Genomic DNA, 22,993 nt, shown 5'->3' with positions numbered 1-22,993 from the left:
TAATGGCATTTCAGACATCCAACAAATAACGAGAGAGTAATAATAGCGATAGATTCGTGGGTGTTTCCTTCACCAGGTTATCTTCATGGATGGTACCGATTAAAGCCTATTTCCTACTATGATAAGAAGTCATAGGCTTGTAGATAGGGCTGGACATCAAGTGGGTTAGGCTGGTAGGAGAGGTGGCTGGATCCCAGGTGGCAGCCACAGGCTTGAGCCCAAGTGACTTCTCGTTTAAACTGTACATCAGCCCAAGCCCAATAGAAGAGAATTTATTTTAGCTCACCAGCGAGTCCTGACCAACCAGGCTCCGGGTTTCTTACTTTGGATTGAGCTTTGGCTAGTTTTGGGGTTTAAAAAAAAAAAAATTGCAAGCATGGGTGGGAGGTTACCATGGTTTTAGTTATTGAGATTATATTGCTCGATACATATCATTGCTCGATACATATCAGTATTGGTCATAGTCGATATCGATACTTTCTCGATTATATCAAAATAGGTGAAGGAAAAAGAACGATACTTCTTATTGTACTCTACGTCCACACACAGGGGAAGTGGAACCAAGCTATGAAAAACATCTGATCTATATCGTTATCGATGTCAATATCAGTATCAGCGGCAACCAATACCATACCCACTAAAACCCTCAAAACAAGGGAGAATGTTTAGAAATCCTTTTTAGGGTACAAAGTGGAAAAGTATCGAAAGGCATATGGGGGATTCTATTCCCATCAAAGAGAAAAAGGTTTTGAATACTTTATACCTTTATGCTTGTGATCCCAACCACAAATGTTTCCTATAATGGTTAAATTCAAGTTTAATCTTCAGTAATTTTAATTAAAAAAATCAAGCCAAAGGACTACAACTTTGTTCCAATGGTATTTTCGGCATTAAAAGAGTTAGCTTAAGATCGAAGCTTCCCTTAAAGGCATCATTTTCAAATAGTTGACAAGTCTTTTTACAAGGTGTGTTCCAAGAAAAAGCCTATGACCATTATTTGTCGTTATAAGCTTTTTTCTTCACTCATCTTCCTCTTAAGTTTGTTTCCTCCTTTGAAAGGAAAGTGTGTCTGTAGAATTAGTTACTAGTAACCATCAAATCTTTTTAATTCTTCTTAGACCATTGAAGTTATTAAGACAATGGTGCTTTTTTGTTAGCTTTGACTATCACAATCAAAAGAAAATAGAATTCTACAATTGAACAATCAAAATTTAAAATAGATCAATTCGTAAATGCTTTTACCCTGCATGGGTTTTCCAATTTAGATCATGATTGATTTTTAGTGTATGTTCTTGATCACCAATTGTCGGCCCAAGGGATTGAAGGCCCACCTTTTTTCTTTTCTTGTTTTAAGTGATGGGTTTCATCTTGTTCTGAGAAACATGGTTTTTTTTTTTTTTTTTCATATTAAAAATTAAAAAAGAGTTTCTCATGACGCGAGTGTGAGGAGGAATTTACATTTTTACATGTCACATCAGTAGTTGTTAGGAAAAAAATATTATCCACATGTGATCCTATATATTTAGAGTAGGAGAGAGAAAATAATTAACAAAAAATTCCACATGCGTTTATAAAATATATCTACTTTGATTAAGGTTTTGAATATTTATAAGATATGTTTACTTTGAATATTTATTGTATTTCAGTTCTATTTGTTTGCATATAAATAAGGATAATAAAAGAAATAAAAATATTTGTTAATATTGCTTTTACAAAAATCGAAATACAGTTCAAGAGTATATAATCTTAACTACTTCTTTGAAAAGAAAATACAAAACCTACCTTGCATCCCGGAAAGGGACTAAAAGAATGATGGAAATGATCACATCTTATCAAGCACTTAGAAAATTGGTGGATCACATAGGATGTTCCTACATTGTCCAAGGGGTTATAGTATTGGGGCTCCTAGCAACCCAACATTGAAGGGCATGGCATGTTAAAAAGCGAGATTACATCGGTGGATCTAGTGCTCTGCTTGAAAAGTTGGGGCTCGTTTGATAACGTTTTTACCATTTCTGTTTCAAGAAACGGCAGAAACATAAATTTCCGTTTCTAGAAATAGAAACGGAATTGAAGGTGTTTGATAAGTCATGTTTTTAGAAGTCGATAGTAACCAATGAAAAAATGACCACAAGTCGTTTCCAGAAACGGCGAAACAAGTTGAACTTGTTTCGCCTGGGTCGTTTCTTGAACCATAAATAAGTAAAAATTTATATTTATATTTCTGAAAATAAGTGAAACGAAACAATTTTTTCAAACGCTTTTTACTCCGTTTCTGAAACATGTTTCTTGAAACGTTATCAAACGGGCCCGTAAATGTCAGGAGTGCGGATGGACTATAGATTGATTCCTGTCACATGGGTGTATGAGTGTGTATGTAAGAGTATCAATTCTAAGCCTGCACTGGTAGGCCTAATCGAGTTCGACACATTTATAACCTGACTTGGACCGGCTCGATTAATAAACGTGTCGACGGGTGTTCGCGGTATAAGTAGCTAGCTCGTCAGGCGCCTAACTGAACCGATATATTTATATGCCCGGCTTGAACCAAATTTTACAGTCCAACCCAACCCTGACCAGACCCCATTAATACTACATAAAATTTCTATTTTGCCACTACTAGTAAGAAACTAATTAGTTTTCTTACCCTTTGTTTCGTAATATGGTTTGATTTAATTAAGCTTTGTTTTGTAAGTTGTAAGCGTCATAATCTATTCTTTCTGTCTTTTTTTTTTTTTTTATTATAATAATAATCATAATCATAATCTCATATCATTTTTCTTTCTATTAAAGATTTATGTCACATATTTCTAGGATTTTAACCTACTTAAAAAGAGAATTTTAGAGTAGTCACGTTTAAAGTCTGTTTACACTTAAAGAGGTTCGTAGCCCGATTAAGGTCCATTTAAGGGAGCCCGATTAAAGCCCAACATCGATCGACACGATTATAAACTGTATATACATCGTACCATGTCCCCCCATACTAGGCCCATTTACTTAAATCAATGTTCACAGTCCAAGGCTTCACAGTAATCAAGTCCAACTAGGCCCGATCAAGATCGACCCGACCCAACCGATTGACACCCCTATGTGTATGTACCCCTACCCCATCTTCCTTAATATGTAAATAAATAAATAAATATACAAAATCAATAACAAAGAAAGAATGCAAATTAATTACTAGACAACTAGACCAAGCGGCAGTTCATGAACATAGGGAATAACTTTTGAGTCATCTTTATGGTCTTGCCATAACCGCGTGTCCGTAGGGAATCAACACTTTTATGCCGTTATCCGCCTCCTTCTACTGCCTTGTTTTTTCTTCTCTTTTGTCTTTTAGCTTTTTGTACATTTTCCTTTATTATGTCTCTTTTTTCTGCCTTTGCTTGGAAGTGCTAATGGATTCAGTTACATGTCACCATCTCTCTTTCATTCCATTTCTTCCATTACATCAGTGGCTTCAAACTTCCAATAGTCTACCTTAAATTCTCAATTGCTGTCTTTTTCCGTTCGGTAAAGAGAAAATGAGTAGGGTTTTAGGCTATAAGGACATTAGTTATGTCCATGGTTGATATACTGCAGGGATAGGCATTAATAGGGGTATATGTAAGGATATAAATAGATTGAATTCAGATCGGATTTGATTAAATTTGAATATTTCTTGATTGGATACAGATAATTCTAAATGGATACGAAAGCGGATCGAATTATGAAAAGACATCGGGTACTAAATTTAGATGGAAAATATCTATCTGAAGAAGTGGTGTAATGTCGTTTCTTGCTTTATGAAAAATAAAATAAAATAAAATAAGGCCATGTCTTTACATAATTCGTTGGAAAAAAGAATCATGTTGGTCGTGTGGCTCACAGTCCCTGAAATGATCCCTTTGCCCCTCCCCCTTACAATTTGAAAAGTCGATGCCTATGTGTGTCTCCTCATTGACCCTGCATTGGTATTGGGATCACATAACCAACTATTTTATTTTAAGGAAAATGTTCTCTAAGCCGTTAAGGTAGGGTATGTTAGCACTTTTTTTGTATATCTCTCCCATCTCAAAAGAAGTTACTCTATTGTCATCTCATGTATGATATTATTTTATCACACTTTTCCTTATTTTATAGAACTCCTCCTCAATTTGGATATAGGAATATTTAGAAATATGTAAAAGTGGAAATAATTTATTTTTCAATTGAAATTTTTGACAAATATGTAAAAAATATATGGTTACACGTCACAATCGCATATTATTTGAAAGATTTCTTCCCTCTGAAGGAGCTGACTCCCTCAAAGTGGGTCAATTGGAGTCCCGCCTTAGGTGGGGCCAACTATGTGGTAACTATCCTCATAATCAAAACCGTCTGATTGGAATCTCTACTCTTATAACCGACGTAACCACCCAAATGGCAAAATATCATCATTTGATCAGAGTGAATCTTTTCATTTGTCAATCCGATCCAACGGTTCTAAGGTAAGGATCACAATACACACACATAAAGCGAGTGGACTTCTCCAGTGCCTTCTAGAAAGTTCTGTCCGGTAAGGGAATCCAGCTTAGATGTGGCCCACAACCATGACATCAAGCTCGTACCAGAATCAACCGATTGGAATCATTTCCAAAAGGACCCCACACTCAACAGAACCATCTAGACTTGGAAACCAATCCAACGGTCCAAATGGAATGAGGGAGGAGAAATAATGCCCGTCTTCGTCGAAGCCACGCAGATCCCCCAGTTAGTTCCTCCTACTTTCCCGGCAGTTACCTTTTTACTGAAAGTCTACAGTTATGGACTGCGTGTTTCGCAAGCTTGAAACGCAATTAAGAATAATTTCGTAATTTCACAATTCCCTTTAAAATCCATTTTTTACTTGTATAAAATCCATCACTCTCCTTTGTTAGCGACTCCACAACGATCACAGGCACAGCCCATAGCTTCAAACCTCTCTCTTAAGTCTGGTGTTTTTGGCGCGATAGCTATACATACTTCTGTGCTTCAATGGATTACTACGGGAGAGGAAGAGGGAGAGGAGGAGGAGGAGGAGGAGGAGGAGGAAGAGGAGGGGGACGGAACACCGGAGGTGGTGGAGGGAGAGGAGGCAGAGGAGGCAGAGGAGGGAGAGGACAGAACCGTGATGGACAGCACGGTGATCCTTCGAATCCTTCTGGCTACCAGAGTTTCCCTGGTCAGCAAATGGGATATAGATCAGCATCCGGCCAGGATCGAGGTTTTGGACAAGGACCCAGTTCGTATCAAGGTCAACCTAGTGAACCCAGAAGGCCGATATCAGGCCATGATCGGGGTTTCAGCCAGGGACCCAGTTCCAGCCAGGGTCAGATTGTAGAACCCACTAGATCGGCTTCTTCGGCTTGGGTGGCTTCGGCAGTGGGGAGTGGTAGAGGGGCTTGGAGTGGAGGCGGTGGTTCGAGTGGTTCTGGCAGTGGTCGAGGAGCTTGGAATGTCGACCATCGTCCTAGTGGTTCCGGTTCCAAGAGTTCTGAATCTGTCTATGGTAAGCAAGTTGGTTTCTATTTAGAAAACATTAAGAGGTTTCTGTTTTTTGGTTGATGGTTTGGTGTTCCTCTCCGTCTGTCATTGGTTTTTGTTATTGGAAGGGGTTTTGATGTTTACAAAATTATTATTATTTTTACTTCCTGCAATGCTTTGTCTGATTGATAAGTTGTGTTGTTGGGTTGGGTACTGGTGATCCCTTTGTGACAAATTACTTCGGTGGTTAGCACATTGGATTATATTTAGGAAACTTGAAAAGGTTTTTTCAAAAGAGAATTTGAAGTTAAGGAATTATTTTTCCCTGTAAGTCTTTTGTCTGATCGATGGCTTGGGTATCCCATCTTTGACAAATTATTTGGTCCTTTCTGTCTGGATTAAATTTCGTAGAATTGCAATTTTGTTTTTTCCCCCTCATACATATACTTCGTGATTGAGTTGGATGCACTGAGATATTGTTTCTCTTTTTATTTATGCCTTTTTATTCACTTCATTCACTTCATGTGGTTAAAGTTTGGACTTGCAGGGCAAATCTCTGGTAAGCACGTTGGGTTCTGTTGAGGAAGCATGAAAAAAGTTTCTATTCGTAATTTTGAAATGCACTTAACTTTCAAACGAACTAGAATTTAAGGAAATTGGAATATTTTCCGTAGTGCTTTTGTTTGATTGATTGGTTGGGTGCTAGTGATTCACTGATAACTTAATTGAGCCCTGTTTCTCGGTTAAATTTTGATGAATCTTGATTGAAATATTGTCGTTTATCTGCTTCTTGGTTGAGTTTAATGCGCTGGGATAGTTTTTCAGTTTTAATTGGTTGCTTTCTGTTGACTTAATGTGTTCTGTCAAGATGTAGTTAGATGTAGTTTGGACTTTCTGGGCAAACATGGGGAGTGATGGAATATCAATTGATACCCATTCTCAGCTTATCTCTATTTATTGGGGGTGCGTTGGTTCCTCAGCTAATCTGTATTTCTTTGGTGCTGTTTCAAGTTTCAAGATATGGTTTGGACTTCCAGGGCAGATCTGGTGATGGACTGCCTTTGTAGTTTGTACAGGGAAACTGTGTCAATGGAGTATTGACTGATATCCATTTACAAAAATGGACTCCTTTTGTGGGTAGCTTATGTGAGAATTATTTCTCGGCAAGGAAAAAGTACAATGGAATATCAATTGATACCCATTCTCTTTATGTGCTCTGTCAACATAAGAGTTTTAACTTCAATAGAAATCTCCGGTAAACTTGACTGCCTATATGTGGGAAAACTGTCATTGGAGCATCTATTGATATCCATTTATGAAAACGGTTCAGCTTGTAGGCAACTCTTAAGAAAAAATTACCTGTTATAGGTCTTCTTGTGATCTCCATTAAGTTCCATGAAAGAATGTTCGCTCTCTTTATGTGCACTGCCAAGATTTAGGCTGTGTTTGGTAGTCATTCAGTTTCAGAAACGACGTTTCGTGTCAAAAATAGAATTTTCAGTTTCTGTGTCAAAATGCCGTTTTAAAACAAAAAAATAGTGTTTGATGAACCTGTTTCAGGAACGATTACTCTAGTTGTTCACTTTTTTTGTATTTGGAACAAAACCAAAATGATGGAACAAGGTTTCGTTGTTCCATCATTTTGCATTTCTAGCCTTTTTTTTTTTTTCCTTTTTGTTCCAAAAAAACCGAAAACACCAAGTTGACTCCAAACACTTTATTTCGTTTTTTTGTTCTGTCAGAAACATTTTTCTGGATGACCACCAAACACAACCTTAGTTTTGACTTCTTGAGCATCTTTGGTAAAATGTGCTGCATATGTTAGGGAGATTGTGGTTTTGGAACATAAATCGCCTGATTTCCACTTATGGCATCGGTTCCTCATTTGTAAGCACAACTTATATGAGAATATTTCTTTGGACAGATCCCTTCATAATCTCCATAACTGAGGGGGAAGATGGAGAAGGAGGACTGATTTTTTTTTTTGGCTTAATCATCTACTAATTTGTTTTCATTTGGTGTGAACATCCTGCATAATTTTAGTAAAAATACATGTTAATTTTGAATTGCATCATCATCATCTGTATGTGTTGGCTCTCGAACAGTTTGACATTGAGTTGTGTTTGTTTTTCTTCTTCCTAGGATAATTAACTTTGAAATCATTAAGGTTGTGTTTGGATGCCAAGAAAAAAGAGAAATAAAAGAAAAGAAAAGAAATGAGAAGAAAAGAAAAATCATGGTGTTTGATTAGGATAGAAAAAAAAATGAGACGTGATTGAATGGGTGTATGGGACAATCTCTCGCCTTTTGCAAGCCAAATTGCAGCCATTATTTGTGGTAAAAAATCTACCATATTCATCCAAAAATTATATGGTCTTTGATCCTTCCCGGAATCCCCTAGGCACTTGCATTCATGGTTCCTCAAAATTCCCAAAATCCCAACTCAGCATATCGCAAGAAAGGAAAGGAGGGTAAGCAGGGTGGGTGGATCTTGGCAGTGGTAGGGGCAATATCGGTTCCTCCTGCTTCACCGCGAGTGAGCATGATGATGTAAAGGGCGAGGTACTTCTTCTCGGAGGTTGGGTTATGGAGAAAGGGATGCTTTGAGTGTTTGCCCTTTTGGCCATGGCTCTAGGCCAGTATAGATCCATGTCCTCACAGAGGAATAATGGGGTTAATGTTCTCGGGGAATGCAGAGAGCTACTAACGCCGTATTTTCTTCTTCTTCTTCTTCTTATCAAACTGATCCCAATTGGAATAGCTTCTGCAACCATTCAGTTCTCTCTCTCTGCCGTTTCTGTTTCTGCATCTCTTTTTCTCCCTTGCTGTCTTCCTTCACTCTTCCTCCTCCTTCGCTTCCTCTTTCTCCGTCGATTGTCCTCACTCAAAGCGGTAATCCGACCATGGGACCTCACGATCCGTCGATTGTCCTCACTCAACAACCTTGGAACTCCACTGTATCTGCAGTTTTTCTTGCACGACAGAGAAATTATCTAACCAGGGGGGCGAGATTTGTTTTGTGACGGTGGTAGAAAAAATCGTGCATCTCGATGTGAATTTTCAAAAATCAAGCTTAGAATCTTCCTTCCGTTGGGTAAATTCCAAACACGAAGAAAAATGTTTGAACCCAAGAAAACTGTACAAAAATTGTTTTCTTTTCTTCTCTGGGCATCCAACTCAGCCTAAGAGATCATAAAAGGCAAGAGAATGAAAGAAAAGAAAATTTCTGTGAGAAAAAAAATTTAATGGGTGTTTATTTGGCCAGATAAGAAAAGAAGAATCTTGTCTTGTTTTTTGAAAGAGTCTAGGGACACTAAAAATTTTCTTTTTCTTCTCTTTGAAGCTTTCTCACCAGAACATGAGATTTTGTGAATTTCTTTTGCAAGAAGATTTGTCTTTTTAAAGCTTTTCTATGCCACCAAACACCAATGAGAAAATTTCACATTTTGCAACTTTTTTCCCTTCTTATTGTACTCTTTTCTCTTCTCTTTCATTTCATTCCTTTGCCAAACAAGCATAGCCAAAGCTTTTAATCTTTAGTCTCTATGTTTTTTTTTAGGGAGAAAGAACTCTGTTCGTCTAGCGTTCCCAATGGGGCAAGGGCTGTGTGTGGGCATGGGGAATGCTAAACAGACAGATTTCCTCCCTCTTTTTTTAACATTCAAGTTCTTGCAGATTGACTAAATTTATATTAATGTTGTTAATGTTTCTGTTTTCCCTCATTCTACAGATCCACCAATTTCAGGGCTGAAATCTCTTGAGATTTCACGTTCCCGGCAACCATCACCTCCTCATGTGTCAGGGAATATTGCCCCAATAAGGCGACCTGATAACGGTGGAACATCTTGTGTCCGAAAGGTTCGCCTTCTTGCAAATCATTTTCTCATCAATTTCAATCCCCAAACGACTATGCTTCAGTACAACATTGATGTTGAGCTAGAGATGCCATCCAAGTCTGGTGGAGTTTCAAATTCAGAAATACGTTCCATAAAGAACAAAATATTCTCTGATGATCCTAGACAGTTTCCTCTATCCATGACTGCTTATGATGGGGGGAAGATCATCTTTAGTAGAGTAATGCTTCCTACGGGGAAATTCAAGGTGGATATGCCCAAGGGGAAGGTCGTTAAATCCTATAGTTTCACTATAGAGTTGGTGAAGCAGCTAGAGCTTGGAAGCTTAAAAGAGTTCTTCAATGGCACCCTCCAACATATCCCTCGTGCAATATTGCAAGGGATGGATCTTATCATGAAAGAGAACCCGAAGCAGCATCGTGTTCAAATTGGCCAGGGCTTCTACTCTATGAGATACAATAGAGATGATGATCTCGGTTATGGTATTGTAGCTTGCAGGGGCTTTCAGCAGAGCTTGAAGCCCACTTCCCAGGGACTAGCCCTATGTGTGGACTCCTCTGTTCTACCATTTCGGAAGCCAATCCCTGTGCTAGAATTTCTCTCTGAGTATGTGTATGGGTTCAATACTGTTCGTCTTGACAATCAGGTGAGGCGTGATGTTGAAAAGGCCTTGAAAGGATTAAAAGTGATGGTGATTCACAGGCAAACAAAGCAAAAGTACACAATCAAGGGATTAACCGGTCGCACTGCTAATGATCTGACTTTCACAGTCGAGGATCGGGATGGTATTAATCAACCCCAGGAAGTTAGGCTGGTGGATTATTTCAGAGACAGATACAGAGACATCAAATTTAAAAATCTCCCTTGCTTGGATTTGGGAAAGAGTGATAGGTCAAATGCTGTACCTATGGAGTTCTGTGTGTTGATAGAAGGGCAGAGGTACCCAAAGGATCAGTTGGACAGGGATGGAGAAACAAAATTGAAGAATATGTCCTTGGCAAAACCTTGGGAAAGAAGAAAAACCATACTTGACATGGTTCAAGCAGGCGATGGGCCTCTCAGGTATGCATAGCTACAAATAAAACTGTCCCCACTTCCCAAAAAAAAAAGATTACTAGAACATATCTTAATACATATATTTATATGGGAAACGTGTCTCTGAGCCTAGGCATTTCCTATGCTCCCTCACAGGAGAGTTTTTTTTATCATTTTTTTCTCTCTTGAATAAAAAATTACATTGTGAGAGGGAGTAGGAATGCTGTAGCATCAGAGAACCCTTCCCAATTTCACCCATTGTTTTTTTGTTAGTTATGGACAGATGATGTAGACATCATTTTGTTGATATTTCATTTCCCTCTTGTTTAATCACTATCCATTTCTTATGTTGGCCAAGGTTTGGATTGTTCTGATTCACATAACTTTTATGTTGGCTGTTTCATATAATAAAAAAACCGAAAGCACTTTGGAAAAAAATGATTCTGTCATGACAGTTTTCTTGTTTCAATGCTGTACATTTTGCTAATTTGAGTGAAGTAGTTTCTTCTGTAATAGTAGCCTGATAGGTAAGACATCCCCCCCCCCCCCCCCAACACAGGCAAAAAAATCCCTCTGGCAATTGCAATTTTTAGAATCTTGATTCCTTTTAGTAATGCATATATTTTCTATAATTTTTATTTGCTGAATTTTTTTTCCTTCTTTAGGAACTTATATCTCTTTCCAAATTTGTAATTGTTTGAAAATTTATTGTTTTTTGGTTCAAAATTTAAGGCTACGCCTGATTGATTTTTATTTCTTTTATTAAAACAGTGGAGATATAGTGCGCAACTTTGAAATTAAAGCCAGCACAAAGATGACACAGGTGATTGGCCGTGTAATCAAACCACCAAATCTAAAACTTGGTGACACCGGTGGCAGAGCTTGTAAATTCACTATGGATAGGGAAGACTGTCAGTGGAATCTCGTTAATAGGTCTGTATTGGAAGGGAAGGACATTGAAAGGTGGGCGATCCTTGATTTTACTTCGAATGATCGGAGGTCCTATCTGAACTATAATAAATTCATACCACAATTAATGGCGAGATGCAATAATCTACGGATGCGCATGAGGGAACCTCTCTTCCTTGAACCGTCTGATATGCGCGTGCTCTCTGATACTGACAGGCTTCGTGAGCTCCTTAATTATGTATATGATAAAGCAAATCATCGGTTGCAGATGCTGATCTGTCCAATGACAAGCAAAAATGTGGGTTATAAGGCTCTCAAGTGGATCTGTGAGACGCAAATTGGCATTGTGACACAATGCTGTTTAAGCACCCATTGCAACATGGGTAAAGATCAGTACCTGGCAAACCTTGCTCTGAAGATCAATGCAAAGCTGGGAGGAAGCAACTTTGAGCTCTTGGACCGACTTCCCCATCTTGAGGGCAATGATCATGTGATGTTTGTTGGGGCTGATGTCAATCATCCAAGCCCAGGAAATGCATCAAGCCCATCTGCTGCAGCTGTTGTTGCTACTTTAAATTGGCCAGCTGCAAACAAATATGCAGCACGGTATCGTCTTCAAGAGCATCGAAAAGAGAAGATCCTAGAATTCGGGGATATGTGTTTGGAGCTTATCAACAAATATGCTGAAATCAACAAAGTCAAACCAAAAAAAATTATAGTGTTCCGTGATGGGGTCAGTGACAGCCAGTTTCATATGGTCCTGAATGAAGAATTAATGGATCTGAAGAAGGCAATTGAGCGTGATGGATACTCCCCGACCATAACACTTGTGACTGCACAGAAGCGGCACCAAACTCGCCTCTTCCCCGAGGATGAGAAACAAGGGGCTCGTGGTGGCAATGTCGTTCCAGGGACAGTTGTGGATACAACTATTGTGCACCGTTGGGAATTTGACTTCTACCTTTGTAGTCACTATGGACTCCTGGGGACAAGCAAACCAACTCACTACTATTGTCTGTGGGATGATCACAAGTTTACTTCAGATGAGTTGCAGCAGATCATAAACAACCTGTGTTACACCTATGCGCGTTGCACAAAACCTGTCTCATTGGTCCCACCAGCGTACTATGCTGATAATTTGGCATATAGGGTGCGACAGTACTATGAGGCTTGGGAGGTTGACTTTGCTTCATCATCATCATCATCATCATCTTCATCGTTTGTGCCGCGGTTTGATCCAAACAACTTCAAGATGCATAGCGATCTTAAGGATGCTATGTTCTTCTGTTGAAGATCGACAAATGGTTGCAGTCCACTGCTCAGGTTCACTCTCCTTATCTATACAGCCATGCATAGTTGAGGAGTTTGTGCGTGAATCTAAAAAATTATAGTCCAAATCTACAAGGGTCTAATTCACCGTTGTGTTTCCTACTTCCTTTCACATGGTCCTAGTATGCCATATACATTGTTTTTGAGGTTCAGTCATCTTGGATATATATGTTATGATGTTCTTTGTGTGATGGTTTAAGAATCTAAGCTTCTGTTGGTCGTAAATTGCGACTTCATTTCAGTGGTTTGTGGTGTTTTGCTTTGATTTTAATGGTTGATGAGTTTTTATGTAATCAAACAGGTTATGATTATGATTTATGAATGTAATGCTTGCTTTCTCTCTCTGATATGGAAAAAAGGATGGTTCTTCCATTTATCTGGATCTTAACCAGTTGTGTTTGATTTACTGCTACTAATTTGTGCTCTTATTTCCACTGTTTATGCTCCTCCCATCATTCTACAAGAATTCATCATCTTGCATTCCATGTGGTGGAAGATAATTTTCTATAGCTTAATTGCTTCAAGATTGAAAGTATTGCAACAAAAGAGGAATACATCTCAAGGTTGGTGCACTGGATGTTCAACATCAAGTTCTTCGAATCCCTATTCCAAAGCTCCTTGCAACCCTTGCATGAGCTGTCTTGATTCTTGTAAACATCTCATCATTTTTTGGTCTGTACATGATTGAGGGAGGAAATAATCTAATAGATGCCGCCAAGAGTATTTGTATTTTGAAATAGATTTTGTCTTCTAACTTTTTGTATAGCATGTAAATGAAATATTTTCCCCCTTTCTAATATACTTGCACAATTTTCTATAGAATTTAACAAATCCTGTAAAATAAAATAATTTATGACAAACCAAATGTAATCTTAATTTTTTAGCAAATACTCTAGGAATTAATTTTTTAGCAAACACTCTAGGAACTTTTTATATCAATATTAATGATGCTTAATTTTTATTTCTATAATGTACCCATCTAAAAGAAATATTAATGATGCTTTAATTTTTTTTTTTTCTTTTTTCCTAATGAAATTATCCAAGATGGCCAATCCTGATTAGTTTCTCATGGCCAACTAAATATCTGCAACATGACAAATTGGATGGATTCAAATTTTGTAGATGGGGTGGAACACAACGTTCTACCAACATGTCAAGTTAATCTAAAATGAAAGTCTTGCATTTACTCCCATGAGAAGTAATAGATAATTTTGTGGATGAGCAGATCCTAATTACTTACCTTAAAAGCCTCACCCTCCATATTGCCAAAGGAAGATAGATATTTTAAGGAAAGAAAAGAAAAAAAAAAAAAAAAAAAAAGAGAAAGCAATTGGCCATGTCTCCAACCTTGTATAATCATGCGTGCGTGGATTCTTTCAAGAAATCTTAACAAAAATTTTAATTCATGCAACCTTACTAAATGAATCATAAGCACAGTCATGCTTTTAGCTGATCACACTGGAATACGGAGATTTAATTCTTTCTTTCGTTCTTCTTCTTCTTCTTTAATCTCAAATCCCCCATTGCAAGAATAGGTCTATTTTTATTTCTTATTTTATTTATATATATATATATATATATACATACCTCAACAAATATTTTATTTCTCCACAATGATTGCATGAATACATGATGTAAGGTTGGTGACATGACCAATTGTCTATTTTTCGTTTGTTTTGTTGCTTTATTTTGTTTTGATTTTGTTTTTGTTTTTGTTTTTGTTTTTGTTTTTGTTTTTGTTTTTGTTTTTGTTTTTGTTTTTGTTTTTGTTTTTGTTTTTGTTTTTGTTTTTGTTTTTTGTTTTTTTTTTATCTGTAAAATTTTCGTACTTTTTCAGTGCGTTTATTTGTATTTTACATCAAAAAAATCAATGAAAAATATTATTTTACATGAAAATTTTCCTTTCCCGTCATTTTACATAGAAACAAACAGAATAGCAATATGGAGGCTGGGATCACTATTTTTAAGGTGGGATTTTTTTTTTGGGGGGGGGGTGGGGTTTGTGGGGGGAGAATAAGGTGGGAGTTTGATCTCTTTCCAATCCAAACTTTCCTATTTTTAAGGTGGGAATAAAATCTCTTTATAATCTAAACTTATCCTTTTTCTTACAGGAAGTTAAGTTAAAAGTTGAGGCTATATTTCCTCTGTACTGTTTTGCCTCCTTCCCAGCCTAACACCAAAACCCTGAATCTGAGATGAAGCACATGTGGAAGGTTGGCTATGAAGATTCTTGAAAAGCCTCAAGAAGATAACTTCACATCAAAACCGGGGGGGGGGGGGGGAAAGGATTGGTTTTTATTTACTTTAGCAACAACACATAAGAACAAGAAAAAATTAGAATTAAGGTGGAGATCACCTTTCTCACTTCATAGATCACACACAAGCAGATGGCCAAGAAGCATAACACCACAAGGGAATTGTTTGTCCAATACTATGCATCGAATGTAGAATCTTCCAAGATAACCAACTAACTATGGAAAACAAATAGCTTTTCTACTTCTAATCTGTCATTACACCAACATATGAGAATGCCCAAAACCTTCTGTAACACATTAAACAGCTATACAACAAACAAAAAGGAAGTTGATTGGATGAGCTCCAGATGAAAATTTTGAATCAAGCTCTCTCACCATTGATCCTATGGGCAAGCTGGATATCCTTGACAATGATACTGATACTCTTAGCATGGATTGCACACATGGTTGTGACCTCAAACAGACCAACAAGGTATGCCTCTGCTGCCTCCTGCAAAGCCAAAACTGTATGGCTCTGGTAACATAAACCCGTCTGCAAAAATCATTTATCTCACAGAACCAACCTTCACTTTACACTTGAGAGAGATTTTACCATACCTATGCTATAGAATTTATGAGACATGTGCCCATACATCTTTTATCAAGAAAATTAACTTCCCTGGAATGGCCAATGTACCTCAATAAAAAGGGGGTGGGGGAAGAACAGGACACAGTCCATGACTCGGCAGAAAGATTCTACCCCAATAGAATAGGTGCCATCAAACCAATTGACATTCAGAAGCCTGTAAGTATCTCTACTGTGGCATGATTTCTAAATCAGGATACTGATGATAGTTTGAATTTTCTGCGGCAATGGAAAGAAGTTGTTCTGCTGTCCACGTTACGAGGGTAAGGTTCCGTAGGGGGCCTATCAACTCTTTATCCAACCGTGAGACCATGGAGACGCATTCTGTAAATTTGAACAGAAGAATCACAAAACTTTTCAGAATGTATAGTACATAAATGCAACTTGACTTCACAAGCCTGCAGTGCAGATTCTAATTTTCTTATGCTTCCTACATGCTATACTAAGCTATCCAAAGGTTTTATTGAGGGAATGGCTGCCTTTCGGTCATGATAATATCAAAGGGGGGAAATTTTAGTGTTTATTGCTGTAGTTAGGAAAAAAATATGTTGATCCATCTAACACCTCTAGATCTTGGAGCTAGTTTGGTTCAGTAAAATAATTCATCTATTTCAGTGACCCAGGAGGGAATGTCACTGATGAACAATTTGGCAAAATGAAGGACAGATAGTAAGATACCATACCTGAATTCTTGATGAGATTCATTAATGACAAAGAGGCAAGCACCCTCTCCTCAAGTGCTTTGTCATAATTTAAACATTCTAGCAGCCGAGGCACAAGAATCAAGCATGCCATGGACTGCAGGCTTGCATCTTGAATTGAGGAAAGCAAGCTACTCAACCATGCCACAGTGACCATGCTTGCCCAGGCCAAACATGGCATGCCATTGGCTATACACTTAGAAAGAGCAATCAAGAATCTTTTGCTGCCGCTAGTGAGCAGGGCACTTGCTGTTCTCCACTGCCAATCTTCAGTGGCTTCATCCTCTTCATTCTGGATATAAGTACAGAACGTAGTGATTTGAATGGTCATGAAATAGAATAAAGTAAAAACCACTTTTATAACATGCGTATTTTGTCTTGGCTATCTAATTCATTACCTGACTGTGGAGGTTGTGTAAATGATAAGGCAAGTTTACAAGAGACCTTGAACACTTAATAAATGCTAAATTTGATTTTTCACCCAAGGGTGTATATATAAATATATATATATATATATATATATATTCAGAACTGAAGTACAAATCCCTGCCAATCCTTACCCATAACACTTCATAGCACCCATCACTGCCACTTTGAAATCTTGATGAACTTGACTGCAACAACTGACCAATACTTTTTTCTAAGATGATTCAGAAGATATGATGATTTTTGGAAATCAATCCTTCAATTTGAAAAAGACTAGTGTGATCAAGAAGAAAAAATTAGTTTTTTTGTCCTATGGTCATAGAATTCGAGATTCTGCTGCACTTGATATATCCTCCATCGACGCAGTTTTTAAAATGTCCTATTTCATCTTGTGGCTCTTTTGTATGTTTTTAATCAATCAAACAATTCTTGGTTTAAGTGAAGTAACAAGCGTACCGATTCCAAGATTTGGTCAACAACTATTTCCTTGCCATGGAATGAATCCTCTGAGCTCTCATCAAAGCCTGCTTGGTTCAACAGCCATGTTTCAACTGATGACTTTCCCATGTAAGAGAAACGACCTCCCAGAAGTAACAATGCCCTCCCTGATTGTTCTTGGATCTTATCACTTGTTTTGCATTCCAAAGATGCTACAATGGCATCTACTGCTTCTTCCCTATACACACTGCACTGCAGAGGATCTCCCTGCAACAAAACTGCTAAACCATTGGGGACTATTTGAAATTATGTGCAATAGAAATGAAATGAAAGAACAGAATTTTTTTTTTTGGGGGGGGGGGGGTGGTTCGGAGGGAACATAAAAGTATGGATAAAGGAGACAGCCATAGCTGCTTGCGAAGAATACCAGAAGATCTAGTTGTAATAAAATTGCTGCTACCAATGGGCGTTGTTCAAGTGGTGCCTGCTGGAGGTAGACTAACAATATGTGCATTATGTTAAAAATGCCACCTTCATTCTTCAATCCATTTAAGAACTTGTTGACCTGGGTTCTTCTGGTGAGATTTGCAAAGTTTTATCGGACTTGAAATTAACATCTGAAAAATAGTTGTTAATTTGCAAGAGGTAGAACATACCTATGAAGGCAGACCAACTCGATTAGTAAAGACAGCACACACTCACTGTTCCCAGACCTGCTTCGGTTTCCAAGTACAAGAAGCTCAATAATACATGACTTCTTTAAGTTGTCGGCTAAATAGTGTCTACAACTTCTATCGGCTTGAATGCAACAGGATATGATAGAAGCAGCGTTCATCCTACTAAGTGTATCACCTTTTTCGAGTCTTTGGATCAGTAAGCTCAGACCTCCAAGGGAAACAACTTCCATAGCATTCTCTACATTTCTGTCCTCATCAAAACCTGTAAGAAGTTGGCCTAGCAAGTAGAAAGCTGCCTCTTGAGGACTGCAGCGAATGGTGAACAAGATCTGCAACTGGTCCCCAAACTCCAACACCCGGAGGACTAGTGGCACCCATTCAATTGATAGCATCTGTTTTGCTTTTGGCTTGAGTAAGTAAAGCAGCACAGATGCCTTCAGAAAGAGACTAGTACTTCTTAGAAGTCTCATGAAGATTTCAAGTTGTGGGTCCGAATTTAGTATTATCTGACTGTTCATCTCATTCCTCGCTACCAATTCTGCTAAAATTGAGATTGATAATTCTAGAATCTCATTGTCTTCTGAAGTAAACAATACCTCAATCAGTCCCTCAATCAAAGGTGCTTTAAACAATTTAGTCTTGGTTGCCAGATCCCCATTTGAGTCCAACCAAGCTTTGGCAAGCACACGGATTGCAATCTCACAGTCACTAAGGCTATCTGAGGTGCAAATGGTGGAAATTGCAGTGCTGAGATTACTTGGTGGAATATGAGAATTTTCTTCCTTGTGGATAATCTCATTCTTGAACATATGACTTCCTCGAAGTAAGCTTGTTGCTGTTTCATTTCGGCACGGCAATAACCGAAAATAGTCTGTTTTCTTGGTCCGGGGCCCCAGCTCTGTTTTTGCATTTTTGCAGTTTTTGATCAATGATCTTTGATCACCTCCTCCCTTCAGACTCTGTCAATGTCAGGACGATCCCAAAAAAATTGTGAAAATACTAAAGAAACATGTATTTTTTCTCATGCAGTGCTGTAAATTTAGAGGGAAGGGGAGTTACCCACATGAACAGAGCTGCTCAGCTTGAAGTTGTTCTCATCGCTTGACGCTCTTTCCTCCTTTGCCATAGCCAATACTTCATCATTTAGGTATCCATTTCTACCATCTTCAAGTTCCAAGGATTTCCTCTCATGGGTTCGACCAAAGACTGCTTGATACCTTCAGATGTTTTGAGTATATCACAAGGCAATAAGTCAAATCCCCATGATATTCTCAAAAATCAACATTAAGTGTTATTAGCAATTTAACAAACAATTTGACAGTATTATCTGACTCACAAATTCTCATTGATGGCAGACCCCGGACTAAGGGATGACATCGATACTTTCTTCCCTGAAAGTCCATAATTTGGGCTTGATGGTAGAGGCACAGAAGGGATGGGAGGAGCTCTAGCCCCAACTCTGAGCCACTCCTTATAGTAAAGAGCAAACTGAGAAGTACCCATATCCATTTTGTCATTGTAGACCTTGCTTAGAGTCTTCATCCTTCTTTCTCTCTCACGGGAATCCAAGCTCAAGACTAATTCAGCTTCTTTGCCGTACCATATCTTAAGATGAAGAAGGTGAGGCAGAAAGAAATGCTCCCAAAGGTCAGGAAGTAAGTGGGTTCTAGCCAGAAATGGCGAGTTGGAGAAGACCTGCAGAAGATGGCTTGCTGATACACTGTCATTCTTCTCGAGCTTGTACACAATAGAAAGGTAGAGCTCTGCACAAGCTGAGAGATGTGAAGCATTCTTTGCGTTTCGAGAATTCAAGGAGGCAACGGAGCTCAACAACTGTTTGGGACTCTGCAAAGACTTTATTTTCAATTCCTTCGTTGTCTCATGGTTCTCTGCTACTCTCTCAACGTTTTTGATTCCCACTTCTATTTTTGCTAGTACCCCATCATCCAAGCCTTCCTTTCTTATCACCATACAAGAATAGCAATTTGCTCGCAATGTTTCACGAAATCTTCTATCCTTACTAAATCTCCCTACATACCCAGTGAGAATTGAAATTACAGCACGGATGGCAGCTTCATCGATTGCAGGCTCATCGTTTTGTAAACCTTCTGCCTTGAATGACTTGGAATTCGATCTCTTCGACTTCGAATCCTCTCTTTCCGAAGAAAAAACAGAGGACCCATTTCGTGCAGGGGTCTTGTCACTCTTCTGAGTTGAAAAATCGAAGCTTTTTCGACCATGGCAGATGTAAATAGGCAATACTATCGAATCGGAAGACGAAATTCGATCTCTGGACTTCACCCTTCTTCGATTCCTATGATATTCCGCATGTCTGGTTCCTTCTTCGGCTATTAGTTCTTTCAAAGAAGCCATTTGGTGAGTTGTATTTGGGTTTCGAGCAAAGAAAAGGAATTGAAGAAGAGGTAGTGTACAGACATTCTCTCGAATCAAAACAGAACAAAGAAACAGCTAAAGAAAGAGGAAGAGACGAAGAAAGCCGGAAATGAGGACTGGAAGAGCTGGTGATTATCCTAGAGTTCCTACCCATTTTAACCGTTGGTTCTTTCTTCCGTTTTGAAAAGACAAACAGGTCGGTCAGTTCAATCTAACGGTTTAGATTCCCACCCAAATCATTGAACCGGTTCAACCAGTTTTGGACCTTGCTTGGGGTGAGAGTGTAGATTTTTCTACTTGAAATAACAAGACAAAGATCAAGTTGGGATTAAATGATTAACAGTCAAACCCCTGTTTTAGGGGGTGGGGTGGTCAAATAAAAAGTAGTCTTTTCTTGACTTGGAATATTGTGTTCTTTAAAATTATTTTCCAATAAAATAATAATAATTAAAAAAGAAATCTACAATTTCATTAATTTTTTGTGCAAATTTGTTTTGATACATGATCTTAACTGTGTAAATCCCTAAATTTTATTGAAAATGATGAAAATTAACATCGTTTTGTATGTTAAATGGTTTCTTCCAACCCATATCAAAGAGAAAAATAAGATTTCTAAGCCTTAGGTTACTCTCAATTTTGTATCTTACTCATGGTTTTTATTTTGCAAGGTTTAAATAAGGCATATCAAACTTGTTTTACTTGTATTGACCCATATATATTGATACAATAACTTTGCTTAAAATAGAGGTAATAAGTTTAGTTCATTGTCCTATAAATTTTGAAAAATGACCCGATCAAGAGGGCACATCTAGTGCATGAGGATTCCTCCATTGTGGATTGTGGAGTCTACAGAGGAGTCATAATATACACAGCCTTACCCTTGCTTCACAAGAAACTGTTTTTCAACTCGAACCCACGATTACTAGGTTACAAAAGAGCAATATTACCATGTAATTGCTTGAAGGTCCACCATCATATATGGTAGGAATGGATGACCATGAAGAATTTTTTTTTTTTTTTTTTTGATAAATAATTTTTTATTCTTAATAAAAATATGAGAAAATATCAGCTAAGGTGAGGACCATATCATCTAAGTAGCTCTAAAAATACAATTCACACGGCTAAAATGAATCCTTTTAAGATTTGAGTTCCCATCAGATGGTGGGTAGTCAGTTACCATTTGATCATTGGTCATGATATGTGGGCCGCCTCACTGTGAACCATACTATAGCATCCCCAAGGCCAACTCATAGATTTTTTTTTTTTTGTTTTTTGGATAGAAAGCCAACTCATTGATGATAAAGATGTTTTGTGATGAGCCCCCATCAAGCCTTCTGGGGTCAGGCTGAAAATGGACATTTCTTGGATACGTCCATATTTCACATGGAGGACTTAATATTTCCTCTTTGCACTATTCAGTTAGCTACAATTATGGGCATCAAAAAGCTGGCCCACATTGATAGATCCGATAGAAACAAACCGGGTTAAATTGAAATTGGATTAGTAAATGGTTTGACGTTGGACCTAGCTCGATTATTATTCGATTATTCTCGATGTTTGGTTGTAGATTAATGGTTGCCTGATTAGGATTGATTCATCGATTCCAAACCTTATATTTCTCGATTATAGATTTATAATTGATTGACAAAATATAAAAATGTTCATACCTAATCCTTGAAGGAAGTCGATTAAACCAAACCTAAACCAAACTAGTTGTGAGAAGGGTAAGTCTGGTTGGTTGGGACAGGAATTGCCATTAATTTATCTGAAACAGCATTGAGTGGGTTCAATGTTTAATATTAGATTAGAAACAAACAAAGGAGAATGGACAATGAGAGCCCCTTTGATGTGGCTAATATTATTCATATAGCCTTTGACCCTTTTTATTTATATTTTGTTATTGCGTATCTTTTTTCTCTCCTCTCGTCTTTCGTTTTTCTTATTGTCTTATTATCTAGCCATTGCTGTTTTTCACTTTCACATGGTTCAAACTGGTTTTTAAAGTTCAAAATTCAAACCATACTTTTGGTGAAAAGAGAATCCCTATAGCTATGGTTACATGCATTTTAAAGTTGAAGGTCTGAAATATTTTTTCATAATTTGATGTTAGAGATCAAAATCCATGGATAAAGAGACTTTCTTATCACCCTTTGGTGAATGAAACTCGACTCAAATATTATTAAGGAAATATTCATTCTCTTTTCAAAATAAAAAGTGAAAGTCCTATAAATTTCTAAAATAATGAGATAGTTAGGTAATTTTCCTCACAATTTCTATTAAGATAAGTGTCTTCACTTAAAAAAAAAAAAAAAAAAAGGTTTAGGCCGTTATTAGGCAAGACTTTCTTTCAAGAATCACCAAATCAATGACACACAGAAAAATAAAAAATAAAAGGTGATTTGGCAACTTTTAACTAATGAATAGGTAGAAGTGTATTTGGCATTATATTTGTGCCAAATTTTATAGAGAAATTCATCCATACATCAATCCATGCAAATACATTGCCATTTTACCTAACTAAGACCATTTTTTATTTTTTTATTTTTAACTTTGGATGAATTATATTAGGATTTTTTACATCAACTTCCCCTGTCATTTGTCGAAATTATATAATCTTCTTAAAAATAAAAAAATTATATTTAAATTCACCCAAATTAACACCACTAAATTGAAAAGACGATTTTACCCCCTTCTTCTTCTTCTATCAAAAACCAGTTTCAGAAGTGTTGGCCGGACGACCACGACCAGGTGTCGCTATGTTTACCTGCAGAGACCACAAACACCACGGATTGACCCCCTGCGCTCTGCACCCTTCTTTGCCGTCTCCGTTTCCGATCCATATGCAGGGCGGCCGGTGAGTCTTCAT

At 37.7% G+C, this 22,993-nt stretch overlaps 2 protein-coding genes across 2 annotated transcripts; one reads left to right on the top strand and one right to left on the bottom strand.

The window, feature by feature from the left end:
* The first annotated feature begins 4,908 nt into the window (after positions 1-4,908).
* LOC122058865 (protein argonaute 2-like) lies at positions 4,909-12,983 on the top strand. Its single transcript, XM_042621566.1, has 3 exons — positions 4,909-5,509; positions 9,215-10,400; positions 11,145-12,983. The coding sequence occupies exons 1-3, from the start codon at positions 4,996-4,998 to the stop codon at positions 12,571-12,573; spliced, it is 3,129 nt and encodes a 1,042-aa protein (XP_042477500.1). The 5' UTR covers positions 4,909-4,995; the 3' UTR covers positions 12,574-12,983.
* A 1,962-nt stretch (positions 12,984-14,945) lies between these two features.
* Positions 14,946-20,277, bottom strand: LOC122058866 (putative E3 ubiquitin-protein ligase LIN-1). Its single transcript, XM_042621567.1, has 7 exons — positions 19,070-20,277; positions 18,797-18,950; positions 17,713-18,692; positions 17,484-17,631; positions 17,075-17,323; positions 16,175-16,484; positions 14,946-15,815 (listed from the first exon to the last, which is right to left on the bottom strand). Exons 1-7 carry the CDS (start codon positions 20,104-20,106, stop codon positions 15,661-15,663), a joined length of 3,033 nt encoding a protein of 1,010 aa, XP_042477501.1. The 5' UTR covers positions 20,107-20,277; the 3' UTR covers positions 14,946-15,660.
* Positions 20,278-22,993: the final 2,716 nt, after the last annotated feature.

This window comes from Macadamia integrifolia, chromosome 13 (assembly GCF_013358625.1).
Source record: "Macadamia integrifolia cultivar HAES 741 chromosome 13, SCU_Mint_v3, whole genome shotgun sequence".
Taxonomy (NCBI): domain Eukaryota; kingdom Viridiplantae; phylum Streptophyta; class Magnoliopsida; order Proteales; family Proteaceae; genus Macadamia; species Macadamia integrifolia.
This window is presented reverse-complemented; position numbering and strand designations above follow the sequence as displayed.